The following is a 15078-nucleotide window of genomic DNA, read 5'->3' on the forward strand; positions in this document are numbered from 1 at the left end:
GGGCGGGAATCGGAGGGAGAGATGAACCATGAGAGACTATGGACTCTGAGAAACAAACTAAGATGGGGTGGGAGGGATGGGGTGACTGGGTGATAGACATTGGGGAGAGTATGTGTTATGGTGAGCACTGTGAATTGTGTAAGACTGCTGAATTGCTGCATTTCAGAGGTACCTCTGAAACAAATAATACATTATATGTTAAAAAAAAAAGAAGATAGCAGGAAGGGAAAAATGAAGGGGGGGAAATCAGAGGGGGAGACAAACCATGAGAGACCATGGACTCTGAGAAACAAACTGAGGGTTCCAGAGGGGAGGCGGGTGGGAGGATGGGTTAGCCTGGTGATGGGTATTAAAGAGGGCACATACTGCATGGAGCACTGGGTGTTATACGCAAACAATGAATCATGGATCACCACATCAAAAACTAATGATGTAATGTATGGTGATTAACATAACATAATTAAAAAAATAAAGAAACAAAAAAAATAAAGAAACAAACTAAGAGTTTTAGAGGGGAAGGTGGTTGGGGGATGGCTTAACCTGGTGATGGGTATTAAGGAGGGCACGTCCTGCATGGACCACTGGGTGTTATATGAAAACAATGAATCATGGATCACCACATCAAAAATTAATGATGTATTGTATGGTGACAAACACAATATAATAAAACAAAATAAAAAAAAATAAAGACACATATAGTCCAAAAGTGAAGAGATAGAAAAAATAAAAATGGTTACCAAAAAAGATCAGGGGTGGTTATACTAACATCACACAAAATTGACTTTAAGTCAAGAACTGTCACAAGAGGCAAAGAAGAAATTATATAATGATAAAAGGGTCAATTCACCAAGAAGATATAGCAATTATAAATACATATGCACCTAGCATCAAAGCACCTAAATATATGAAACAAACACTGATGGAACAGAAAGGAGAAACAGACAACAACACAATAATAGCAGGAGATTTCAGTACCCCACTGTCAATAATAGATAGAATATCCAGACAGAAATTCAATAAGGAAACAGACTGAACAACCTTAGAGACTGCATGGACTTAAGAGGCATATATAGAATATTATACCCCAGTGTCAGCAAAGATGTGGAGGAAAAGGAATCCTTGTGCACTGTTGGTGGGAATGTAAATTGGTACAGCCACTGTGGAAAACTATGGAGGTTTTTCAAAAAATTAAAAATAGAGTTACCATATGACCCAATAATTCCACTACTGAATATTTATCCAAAGAAAATGATAATACTAATTTGAAAAGATATATGCACCACCATGTTTATTGCAGCATTTTTTACAATAACCAAGGTATGGAAGCAACCCAAGTGTCCATCGATAGATGAATAAAGAAGATGTGGCATATATATATATACAGTGGAATATGACTGAACCATAAAAAAGATGAGGTCTTGCCATTTGCGACAACATGGTTGAACCTAGAGGGTATTATGCTAAATGAAATAAATCAGACAGAGAAAGACAGATGCTGTATAATTTCACTTATATATGGAATCTGAAAAACAAAAAATGAATAAACAAACAGGCAGAATCAGACTTATAAATGCAGAGAACAAAGTGATGATTTTCAGAGGGGATGGATAAAATGGGTGAAAGGAAATGGGAGACACAGGCTTCCAGTTATGGAATGAATAAGTCATGGGAATAAAAGGTACAGCATAAGGAATATAGTCAAAAACATTGTAATTGTGTTATATGGTGACAGATGGTAGCTACACTTGGACTGAGCACAGCATAACATATAAACTTGCTGAATCTCTATGTTGTACACCTGAAACTAATGTCACATTATGTGTCACCTATACTTAAATAAAAAAAGGAACGCATACCAAAAAATAAGTCACCCAAGTCAGAAAAGAAGTAAAACTATCACTATTTGCATAGGACATAATATTATATATAGAAACCCCTCTAATGACTTCACACACACACACAAATCTATTAGAACTAATAAACCAATCCCATAAAGTTGCAGGATAAAAAATCAACATACAAACCCAGCTGTGTTTCTGTACACTAACAACGAACTGTATGAAAAATAAATGAAGAAAACAATCCTATGTACAATAACAACAAAAAGAATAAAAGACTTAGTAATACACTTAGCCAAGGAGGTGAAAGACTTGTACGCTGAAAACTACAAAACATCAATGAAAGAAAGTAGTCACAAATAAATGGAAAGACACCCTATGTTCATGGATTGGAAGACAATATTAAAATATCCATCCTACCCAAAGCAATCTCCAGATTCAGTGCAATCCCTATCAAAATCCTAATGGCATTCTTTACAGGAATAGAAAAAATAATCTTAAAATTCATATGGAACAACAAAGGACACTAAATACTCAAAACAATCTTGAGAGAAAAGGAAAAGCTGGAGCCATCACACTCCCTGGTTTATGCAATATGGCCTTGGCATGAAGATGGATATGTAGATCAATGGAACAAAGCCCAGAAATAAATTCATTTATATATATTGTCTTTGACAAGGGTGCCAAGAACACACTGTGAGGAAAGGATAGTATCTTCAACAAAAGTGTTGGGAAAACTGGATATCTATATGCAAAAGAATGAAATTGAACCTTTATATTATACTATACACAAAAATTGACTCAAAATAGATTAAAGACTTAAATGTAAGACCTGAAATTATAAAATTTCTATCAAAAATATAGGGGGAAAGCTTTATGATACTGGTCATTATGCATGTTGTTGATGGAAATGTAAAATGGTGCAGACACTATGAAAGACAGCATGGAGGTTTCTCAAAAAATTAAAAATAGAGATTATTTCAGGTTTTAAAAATCTGTTCTTACACTGCACCAAGAGGATCTATGATGTATCTATGCAAAATACTCCAGGTATCCTTTTAAAATTGGCCAGAGGAGAAATTAAAATTAATCAATTCAATGTACCATTAGGAAGTAATCAGGCAAATCCAGCAAATGGGACATTTGCAGGCCAACTGACCTATGCTCTTTAATAAGTTAACATCACAGGGAGAAAAGGAGGCTAAAGACTTTTAAAACTTTAAGATATTTATGGATTCCCATGGCTTGTTAAAAAATATTGGAGAAAAAAATTGGAAGGGAGGAGAATAAATGGAACAATATTGGCAAAATTTCAAAATTTTTGTCATGGTTGATGGGTACATGGATTTTCATTTTACTATTTTGTTAACTTTTGCATTCAATTGAAAATTTCCATTGTAGAGAGTTGGAAAAAAAGGGTACATGTGAGTCATAATAATCAAAAGCAATGAGTAAACAGCATTTTTAGAAAAATCGAGGGAATTTGAGTGTAAAATAAGAATTAGTATTGGAAAATTACTTTTAATTTTGTAAAGTGTCATAATGGCATCATGACTACGTAGGAAAATGTCAGTAATTTTTAGAGGTACATAGTACTGCATCTAGGGTAAAATGTCATGATCTTTGTAATTTATCCTGAAATGTTAAAGCAAAAAAAAAAATGATGTAGCAAATATAGAAAGATGTCAATTGTTAAAATCATGATTATGGGTGTCCTCTATTCTTTTGTATATTTGAAAATTTTAATAATAAGCGATTGAAATAAGTCACTGAAGTAATTTTTTAATTCTGTGGAAAATTAATTTATGATTATGTACCTAGCCAAATAATGACTCAAAATTGAGGCAAAATATGAAATTTCAGACAAAAGCAATTTAACTCACATCCCACATACTGATACGTTCACTTTTTCATCCAGGATACTGATTATCTTTGGCACCTGAACTTTGACCTCAAACTTGGGAAGCACTGTTGATAGAGATAATGGAAATAGGGAGGCTGGTGAACATTTAATGGAAATACAAATATTTCATGTTTATAACTTTTCCCAAAATAATACCCTGAAAAGCTAGATCCATTTTTCAAGTGCCAGCTTTAAGATGATAAGTTTTAACAATTCACACAAAATTTAATTGCCTTTGTGATCACAGCAGATCTCAATGACACTAACAAAGGATGATGGCTCCACTGAAATAAGAATTTTGATACTCGGCAAAGTGTAACTTGCTACTGAAAATCAAGCTCTTGTGAGCTTCTGGAGCACAGAATTGTGATGACTTTACAAACAGCTCAAACTGATTCTAATCCAAGTTCAACATACCAATGGGAGATTCAGAAAGCCTAAGTGAGTGCACGGAGTGAAACAAAAAGTTATGTCCTTTTCATTTTTCAGAAGCCATACCAAATTCTTCTACGGTGAAGGGGTGTTCTATCCTTTCGCCCAATTCCTTCTGTACCACCACCTTGTAAGAACCCTGAATGCGCTCAGACGAGAGGGGAAAGGCCAGCTGTTGGAGGCCACTCTCCAACCTGAGACTCTGCCATTGTCCAACTCGATTTCTTTTTGGGTCCTAGAGGTAAACAAGGAGCATGGGGGAATAATTATGTAGCCATGATAGTCCTTGAACTAAACAAATGACTTTGGAGTTGGTAACTGGTTCTTGCCTTCCGAAGAGATAAATGCAGAAGAGAGAAAACAGAATAAACCTGATACCTGGGAGTAGGAAATTTTAGATCTGAAAGTTGTTTTTTTTTTAATAGTAATTCATCTGTAAGGACTATCAGAACTTCTAACCTTAAATGTGCTGATTTCCTTCTGTAAGGCTCTTTCTGTTGCTTACCTCAAGGTACACCAGTGGAATCTATATGAAAAAAGGAAAGAAGAGATGTGATTAGAATTTCACCAAAGGCTGTGATTTCAGACTTATGATCCAATAGTTTATTCAGGAAAAATAGTATCTGTAGTAAGATATAACAAAATTTAACCTGAAACATTAAAGAACTAGAATTACTTAGGGAAACCGGTAAATAGTTCTAAGAAAAGCATAAATATTTCCACAACAATCATTGTGTTGCCATTTCCCTGAGAAATATTATTGGTGAATAAGTTTTATTAATATTTACTAATTTATTAATATTATTTACCACTAATATGTAGGTACTGAAGTCTTCTTAATAAAGAATATGACTATACTCTTTACTTGCATATATTAGGAAATGGATTATTTTTAAAAAAGATTTATTTATTTATTTATTTGACAGAGAGAGAGAGCACAAGCAGAGGGAACAGCAAAGGGGAAGCAGGCCCCCCACTGAGCAGGGGGTCCGACGGGGGGCTTGAGCCCAGGACTCGGGGATCATGACCTGAGCTGAAGGCAGCCGCTTAACTGACTGAGCCACCCAGGCACCCCAGAAAATGGATATTAATAGAGTGATATGTTATTATAATTTAGACCAAATAGCAATAGAGTTGTCAGAATGATTTGGTTAATAGTTAACCAAGAATATTTTTTCTAATTTAAAAATTGCATTTTTAAAGTAGCTTTATTTCTTTGCCTTGTTAAACACTAGTTAGAGGAAGGGACACTCAATCAGCAAAAACAAAATCTTTGTATATAATATATATTCTATATTATATCTATGTTATATATTAATATATATTATAGATTATATGTATATAAAATATACATATATGTATTTATTACCATATTGCAATTTTTCTACTATATAGATAGATGGCTAGATATATTCAGAATCAACGAAACTCTTCGTGGTTTAATTAATCATAAACTCCTTGGAAGTATGGGTATGGATAGCTCCTAACTTTTTTATTGTGTCTCTTCATGTTTAATGTATTGTGTTCACAGCAATAAATCTAGCTATTGTCGAATGATTAATTACTATTATAAGAGAAATAGCTTCCTCATCTCTCACCCTTCAATTATGCCTTACATAAGACTCTAGACCTGTGGTGCTGCTGGAGCCCAGGTTCCAAAAGGAATGTTTTTTATCTTCTTGCTTTTCCTGGACTTTCCTGCTCCCACTAGGGTGAGTACTCCCACCCCCCACCAAAATCATAACTCTCGAGATACCTACCAGTTCATTCAAGGGGTGAAAATTCTCATCCACAGAGACAATACGGAATTTTACTGAAAAAGAGATTCCCTGGTAAGACTCAGACATGATAAAGCAGGGAATGTGTGTGCTAAGTCAGGAAGCTAAGAGATGGGGATTTTGCAAGTTTACTCTGCAAAACCTGCTGAAGGGTGCCCTCTCCTTCTCAGTACTGCCCCCACTGAGGGAAATAGAGGAATTTCCCGACATACCTGTCTGTCCTGGTTTATAGATGGGTTTGTCTGTCTGGACAAAGACCAGACTTTGAGCATTCTTTACCAGCACTGTGTTCTTCTTCCTAAAGTCTTGTGTTGGTCCCTTTATCTGGACAGTAAGGAATGCCACCTCTGAAGAGGATGAGATCCTTGGGAGCTAAGGAACAAAGAACACTGCTGAGGAGCCACACAATCTTCTCCCTCCCAATCTTTCATCCATTACTGTTTTCTATCTCTCTTTCAGCTTCACAAAGAACTAGGTAAGTATAAATATTTCTCCAGATTTGAGTGAAGATAATAATGTAAGACATAGGAGAAAAATATCAGTGAGAGCAACCATCAGTGGGACCCAAATCTCCATATAGCTTACCAGGATCTCTAGTTCTTAAATCATTCTCCTTTTAACAGAGTATATATATTGTGAAGGAATGGAAAGAAGTCTATCTGTAAAAACGTGGGAGAACATGATAGCTGAGTATCCCAAGCTGGGCAACCTCAAAGAGGTACTGGATGTTTGCTTTGAGTATCTTGCACCATTTACACATTCAGAGGACAGAGACGCCTAACGTCTCACCACAGGAGAAAAATTCTGCTACATGCTGTCCTTCCATGAGATTTTTGTATAATCTCTTTTTAGGCACTGTCTTACTCTGGCCTGAAAGAGATGGTTACATATCAAAGCTAGAGAATCTAGCTCATATGTTTTCTATGGCTAACAGGATTTTTTTTAAAGAACTTAAATTGGATTTTAGCACATAGTAAAATATTTCTCTCCTATGTTGGTGGAAAATCCATGCTTTGTTCCTTCATAGCTGAAAACCCACTCTCTTTAGTACTTTATGAAGTCCTCACTAACATTAAAGTCATTCTTTGGGATTCAACACCAGTTCCCCATCACCATGACTCAATACAATGTATCAAACAAGGACAGGCAGATAGTACTCACAGTGAAGGAGACGCAATGGAATAAGTCCTTCCGCACCACCAGGTCAGTGAAGAGGCTCTGGTTTCCCCCGAGGGACTCCAAGGAAGCACTTACAGTCACTGTCTCATTCAGGTAGCTCAGAAGGAGGCAGCCCTTCTCAGGGGTCCCAGTGTACAACAGGGAGGGGACAAGCACCACATACTGCCTGGGAAGAGAAGAAGGCTAAATCAGAGAAAAATGGAGGATAGCAAGCATTTTCAACCATAAATGTGCTTTTCATAACAATATGTATTTCTTGCTACATTTGGTTCTACAGCAAATGTCAATGGACTAAGAACATTAAGATGGAAGTTCTATCACTGCCCGGCCTAAGAATTATATTTTTTACTCCTGAGTAGTGCCTCACCCACACAGTCAGTCTGCCGGAAGTTGGCTTCAAGGCTGTTAACAATTTCATAGGCATTCTTTGTGTTATAGAGCATTAATATCTGACTTCCTGAATATATATCCATAAAAGTGCACATATATAATAAATTGCTGGTGACTATTCACTTTATAAAAAGATTTACATTAAAATCTGTCTAAATAAACATCACTGGTACATGGACACCACAACTGAATTTATATAAATTCAACTGAAAAAAACTTCAGTGAACATATATCCATTACATAAAATAACTCATATCTATATTGTAAAATAATTTTCTTTATAACAGCAACACTGAAAACAATATATTTGCTCTTTCTCTAAGGTTTCTCAGATATGCCTTAGCCAAAATCAATAATTTTTTTAACAACAAGTTTTTATTTCTGTCAATAATTTGCAAGCACACACAAGTACACAGTGCATTTGATTAACATTCTCCTTCATTCTCACCCTCTTGAGGTAATCAATATTAATATTAATACTTCTATGTTCAAAAATATATGCTTGTGTCAAACCTATACGGGTGGATAAATTATCTTCACTTACTAAAAAAACAAGTTCACATAAAATATATTATTTTGCAAAGTCATTTTTATTCTAATTATTGAATATATTTAATTATTCAGAGGTATGGACAATCTTTTGTGTGAGTTTTCTTTCTTTTTTTTTTAAAGATTTTAGCTTTATGTAATCTCTGCATGCAATGTGGGACTTGAACTTACAACCCCAAGATCAAAAGTCGCATGCTCTACCAGCTGAGCCAGCCAGGTGCCCCTGTGAGTTTACTTTCTTGACTTGGTTGATAAGTTTCCTTTATCTATGATATTCTCGCATATCCTACTCCCCACCCCCGCATATTTCCAAACAGAATTCTACCCATTCTTTGGGAACCATCCCAAGTGACCCCTTTGACACAAAAACTTTCCTGAAGCAGTCAACTCAGTATAATCTCTCCATACTCTGAATCCCTATGGGCTGAAAGAGAATGTGTGTTTCCTACATATTTACTACTTGCAAGGAAATGTGTTAAGCAGTCTCTGTATTAATCCTCCTAGCAATCCTATACGATACATACATCATATTCTTCATGTTCATGACAGCTAAAACATGAGGTCCTCGCCAGTCTCCAAATTCGAATATACAACAGTAAGATAAAATCCCTGCCTACTCACTAAATCAGTAGATCACACATAAAATGTGACTCCTCAAACTTTAATGATTCAATAGCTGCAGGTTTGTCATTTATTTATAGAGTTAATTTACAATTAAGAAAAAGAGAGTTATTATTTTCTTATATTGTTTTACTATCCTTTCCCTTCTACTTCCAACATGGGCTCTTACACTTAAAAAAAAGCAGGCAATTTGACCCATGAAAAACTATTTTATTACTTTTCAAAGTTAATAGGTATGAGACTAGGAGAAGAGAGTAACAGAGACAGTTTAGTTGTGGAAACTGGAAGTCAAGTTTGGTTCTCTCATTCTCCAAGTGGTCTGCTGCAGCCCATTCATCATGTTGTATGTGTTTTAAGTTGTTCCTTAGCAAAACTATATGCCATGAATCTTTAGATCCACCCTTCAAAAGTTAAAATCTCAGATTTTTAAATTGCATAAATGCTAAGGTTTTGTTCTAAAGCAGAGAAGCTCAGAGTATTTAAATAATCTACCCATAATCATTCAGATAGTACCTCTCATTTAATCCCTTTCTGGCATCTGGATATTTTTTATCTGAATCATCTACTCTTTCAAAAATATGGTAAGTGATAAAAATTATCATTTTTCACCTCCCCATCCATACTTTTTTCCCTCTAGTTCTCTGATCTTCATCAGTGTATTATAATTTTATTCAATATACTATTTTTATTCTTATTAGTTATAAGCCTAATTGATGTCATAATTTAAAAATTAATTCCATGTATATTAGATGTTTCAAACAGTTATTTCATAAAGGTTTGGTTAGTATCATTTAATAGATATTGAAATTGGAACCCATCAAGGTTGAGTAATTTGCTCAAGATTTCATCTGTAAGTGAGCAATTAAACTATTAAAATATTACTTAACCATGGATGTTTGCATTTTAAATATTTGCTTTTGTAGGAGTGACTAAAGTTTGCAAATATTAAACAGATGACTCTTAATTTTCTCTTTTTCATGTTCCCCTCCCACCTCCCTCTCTCTGAAGGCAGAGGAGGACAGTTCCTGGGTCTTTTGGGCAATATATCTCATTTATCACATCAAAGGCTAATAATGCTGGAGGGATAGGGGATGTTTTCTGCATAGTGAGAAGATACCTCTTCTGTTCATGACAACTAGGCCATGAAGTTTATTGTTTTTTAACAGATGTTGGATGCGATGTAAAATAATGTTTTCAGTGGGCAGAATGATCGTATGTTGTGTTGAACTGAAAACACAGACTGCTTAACATTTCCAACTCCAATGAATGCTGCTTGCTTCATCCATTCAGCCTTCAGAAATCTGAACAGCCCCTACATATTTCCAGATGCTCTTTGGGTGGAATGCAATGGGAGGTGCTACCATCCACAGTTGTACATGAGATAGAGGAAGGATGGCAGAAAAATGTATCCCTACTGATTACTGGGAAATTGTGCATTGAAGAAATTTGAAGAAGAAAGGAAAGCGAGTTGGTCACAGTTCTGATTTCTGCTTCCTGCACTCTGTCGTGGAGAGGCCCAATTGTATTAAGTGGATTAAGCTCACACAAAGAGAAAAGGATCCTTTGATCCCTCTGCACATTTAGGACTCTCGAGGCTGCCTGTATCAATCTGGAATGTAGCTACATTCAAGGCAGGAGTGCACAGTGGGTAGGGGTCTGAACTACAAAGGGGGAAAGGTGACTCTGCAATACAGTTTGTATTGGAATAGTCACAGGATTGGAGGCAGGATGCTGTGGCAAGTTGGGGGCTCTACAGGATAAAAAAGAGCTGAGGTGAATCGGAGTCAGCCAGAGAGGGCTTCTGGGACTGTTGATCAAGGGACGGAGCTGAGACAAACCAGATGGCTGAAGATTCAAATGATGAAGGCTGGCAGGTGAGAAGAAGCCAGATTAACAATGGCCAAGGAAGACGAAGAATTCTCAGAGCAAAGACTCTGAGCCTTTTTCTCCACTAGGAAGGAATGGAGATCACAACCTTCTAGGTCCTCTCTTGGGGAGGAACTGGGGAGAGGTGGAAGAGAAATCTTACGATTATTGGATTTTACCAATTTTAACTGAAGAGTTTTCAATTACTCCCTGCACCCCTGCCCAACTGGCCCGTTACTGGGGTCTCTTGCTGAAGACTCAGTAAGTTATTGAAAAACAAAGGAGCTATATACTTCTATATGTGTGATCTACAATATGAATTAAACTGCACCCCACTATGCGCTGTAACTATTTTTATAGTCAATGCTTTCCATCCTAAAGAAAGATTCCGTGAAGGTGGGATTGAGGTTTCAGTGTCTAATCAAATCACGCCTTCTAGTGACTACTTATTCTATTTATGATTATGATGACGCAATGAAAAAAGTGAAAATGTAGAAAAAAGTGAAAGAAAAAATAGCTTATAATTCGTCTCTTAAGATTGGAAGGTATCTTAAGAAACAGGAAGGGTAGCATTTAATGGGAAAGTTAAAGCAAAGATATAAAGAAGAGATGGAGATAAAGCACAGACTCTTGAGGAGGGGACTTTAAGAGAGACCGTTCTGCAGGGTCTGAAGCATCGGTAGAAAGCAGGACAAGGAGAAGTAGCATGAAACATGAATGAGGAAGTCTGCCTTTCTGCATAGTGAGGGACAAATCTCAGCCACTGTATTGTGCCCAACTCCCTGCCTTCAACCTGGTCCCTGAGACGTCTTAAATTTACCAGGTTTTATGTGGCTGCTATTTGCAAACAAGCTCCACCCCAAGGCCTCCAAAGGGAGCTCAGAGTTGGGCAGAGCTTCCCTGAAAAGGTCATTGCTCTCAGTGATTGCCTCATTACCCTCAAGGCTAACCTCTGACAGGCTCTGAGGCATTTCCAGAGGATAAAATTCATATTTTAATTAGAATGAACTTTCTTTTACTTTGACAGCAAAGCTCCTGGTGAACAGCTCCGTATAAGAGATTCATCCATGTTACTATGTATAGATTAAATCAGTTGTATTTTATTACAGTAGCACACTTCTTGGTCATCATCAACCAAATTTTGTATGTCTACTCTCCCAGTGATAGAATCAAGATTGCCTCTGCCTCCCTGATACCACAAATAATGCTTTGATAAATATCTTTTTAACATGTTTCCTTAGACACATACACAGAGGTGGGATTGCTGGATCTGAGGCATGTACTTAACTGACTAAATACTGCCAGATTACTCTCCCAGAATGGTTGTAACACACTATGATGCCACCAGATAGTGCATATCCTCACATTTCTGCCGACAGCTGGTCTTTACATTTTGCCAAACAAATGGGTATGAAGTTATATTATATCATTGTTTCAATTTGTATCTATCTCACTATCAATGACTTCAAGGTTTTTTTTAGTATGCCTTTAGTTTGTAAATTGCTTGTTCATTTCCTTTTCTCATTTTTTTTTTTTTAAAGATTTTATTTATTTGACAGAGAGAGAGCGAGAGAGGGAACACAAGCATGGGGAGTGGGAGAGGGAGAAGCAGGCTTCCCAAAGAGCAGGGAGCCGGATTTGGGGCTCGATCCCAGGACTCTGGGATCATGACCTGAGCCGAAGGCAGACGCTTAACGACTGAGCCACCCAGGCACCCCCCTTTCTTATTTTTTAAAATTATAGTTGCTATCCTAGTCTTGTTGATTTCCTGGAATTTTTTTGTATAAACCTAGATACAGTTCCTTACCAGTTTTAGACATTATAAATATTTTCTTTCATTATCTCATCTATAACTCTGTCCATAGTATCCTTTATTTCTTAATGTTGCACTGATAAACTTCAACTTCTTTTCCTTGTGATTTATGCTTTTGCAGTTTGCTTTAAGATATTTCTTCCAAGCCCAAATTTGATTCTTCTGTCAATTTTATAGTTTGACCTTTTATAAGTATATCAGCAAACTATCTGTATTCTAACTTTGCATGTAGTTTTCCTTACAGATCCAAGTTTTGTGTTTTTTTTAAACTTTAATTTTCTTAGCCCCTTCCACTAACAATCTTTTTAAACCCCCTTGATATGTGGTGCCACTTATATGGTCTGTTAAAGTCTCATATATACATTGTTCCATCTCTGAACTCTTTGTTTCCTACCAGTGGTCTTCTGTTCATTCTTGCACCAGTAGCCTTCCTGGCCCCTCCACACCCCCACCCCCTGCCGCATACATGTAATTTGAGCTTATTCATTTCATTGTACAAGTGTTTGATATTCTTGTTTTGTTTTCCTCTGCAACATCTGTCAGTTAATATTTATTTAGCATTGTAATTTATTTCCACTTTTGTTTGTATAATTTTAATGACTATGTATTGACAATGGGCATATCTTCCTGCTTTATATTTCTTTTAAAATATATAATGTCCCTCACAGTACCTTCTGATTTTATTTTTCCTTAAATCTAATTTTGATAGATATAAAATTGCTACTTGCGGGGAGCTTTTCTTTGGTTCATATTTATTGCTTTATCTCATCTCAAGCTATATCTCATTTCAAATTTTCTTTTTTCAAACTTTTTCTTTAAGTGTAGACAACACATTGCTAGATTTTTTCCTTTTTTATCAGCTAGTTTAACAGTTCCTCTCATTTCTTAAGTTTAATGCATTTACAATTATTGTAATTTCTGAAAGTTTTATTCATCTGATTTAAAATATATACATTCTGTTTTGTCTTATGATTGTTGCTTTAACCTAAGACATACTCATGTTTATTTATTCCTGTGATAGCTTAGACGTCCCACATCTTCCATCTAATAAGGCAGGTACTTCAGAAATTTCTTATATACGTTTAGTCTCTCCTACATCTATCCCCCTTCCCATATATATATATATTTTTTTGAGTAATGAGTTACTGAGGTTTGTGCTGGTTACCAATTCAATACCTTCCAAATCTATCCTTCATTGGCTATTTTGCCTTGTGGAGCTGGTGTCTATGAATTTTTATCCTTTGCCAGGATGTTAAGCTTTTCTAATAAAGAGTTCTAGAGGAACATTGGAGAAGGAACAAATTTCTCTTCTTGGTTCTAAGGTGCTCCTCTAGGTAGTCTCTTTCAGCAGATGTGGTTTCTGCAGTCCTGGGCTCCTCCGGTGCCTGATTTCTGCAGTTTGCATGATCTGTTAAGCACCCGTCTTCAGCAGTGCATGTGCTTCTGCACTGGTAGGCTTCTGTGGTGCCCAATAGCTAGCAGCACTTGGCAACTTCTTGTGGATGATTTTCCCCAACACCTTCTGAGGTGCTTCCCAACAAGAGTGCCACCAGCCCAGCACCTTCCCTTGTCACCTGATTTCAAAGCCTGAGTGAACTTCTCTATCATCCAGTGAGCCAGGGTTTCTTCCTGTTCAACAAAGTTCAGTACTCAGCATTGAGGAGTTCTTTCTTTGGATGTACTTCAGATCTGTCTTTTCCTTGGTGCACTATTTCAGCCGGTGGATAGTGTCTACTTCATAGTCCTGCTATTCTTATATTTTTTAGAGTTCTTTTTATTCTGTATTAAATAATCTCTCATGGGAGCCTGGGTGGCTCAGTTGGTAAAGCGTCTGCCTTTGGCTCAAGTCGTGATTTATTTTTAAATAAATAAATAAATAAATAAATAAATAAATAAATATCTCTCATCATCCCAATCTCCTGTTTTTGTCTATAATACTTTATATTAAACTTTCCCTCTTCAAATTACAATGTGGTTTTGATTACCTTGCCTGATACAAAATCATACTTTTGCAAGTTTCTTTGATTTTAGACATTTTATTTAAAGAAATCCATAAATAGCACTAATCCTTTAAATCGTCCTTGCTTTCATATATTTTATAGCATACCCTGGTTTATGTCTCTTTTTTGTTTGCAGATTTTCTCTTGAATGGTTTTCAGCATAGGGCTCTTGTCTAGCAAATGGTGAGCGCTGTGAAGTGTGCAAGACTGTTGAATCACAGATCTGTACCTCTGAAGCAAATAATACAGTATATGTTAAGAAAAAAAAAGAAGAAAATAACAGGAGGGGAAGAATGAAGGGGGGGAAATCGGAGGGGGAGATGAACCATGAGAGACTATGGACTCTGAAAAACAAACTGAGGGTTCTAGAGGGGAGGGGGGGTGGGAGGATGGGTTAGCCTGGTGATGGGTATTAAAGAGGGCACATTCTGCATGGAGCACTGGGTGTTATATGCAAACAATGAATCATGGAACACTACATCAAAAACTAATGATATAATGTATGGTGATTAACATAACATAATAAAACAATAGAAAAAAAAACTTCTGAGGCTGTGTATACATGCAAATATTTTTTATGCTCTCACATTTGAGTCATGATTTTCTTGGATATAAAATTCTTTATTATTTATGTTTTGAATTTTTATTTATTTATTTTTTGGATATAAAATTCCTGATGTGAAGTTTTCCTTAGTGCCTTAAACTATTT

General features: G+C 36.2%; 1 protein-coding gene across 1 annotated transcript in view; it reads right to left on the minus strand.

Moving 5' to 3' along the window:
* Positions 1-11297, minus strand: part of LOC102744722 (pregnancy zone protein-like) — a 43755-nt gene extending 32458 nt beyond the window's left edge. Inside the window, 7 exon segments of the mRNA XM_081818930.1 lie at positions 3722-3806; positions 4240-4408; positions 4679-4699; positions 5934-5986; positions 6164-6323; positions 7113-7296; positions 11212-11297. Of these exon segments, the coding sequence (XP_081675056.1) occupies positions 3722-3806; positions 4240-4408; positions 4679-4699; positions 5934-5986; positions 6164-6323; positions 7113-7296; positions 11212-11297 (758 nt within the window).
* Between the last annotated feature and the right edge of the window lie 3781 nt (positions 11298-15078).

Source organism: Leptonychotes weddellii, chromosome 5 (assembly GCF_054177405.1).
Source record: "Leptonychotes weddellii isolate Sample4059 chromosome 5, ASM5417740v2, whole genome shotgun sequence".
NCBI lineage: Eukaryota > Metazoa > Chordata > Mammalia > Carnivora > Phocidae > Leptonychotes > Leptonychotes weddellii.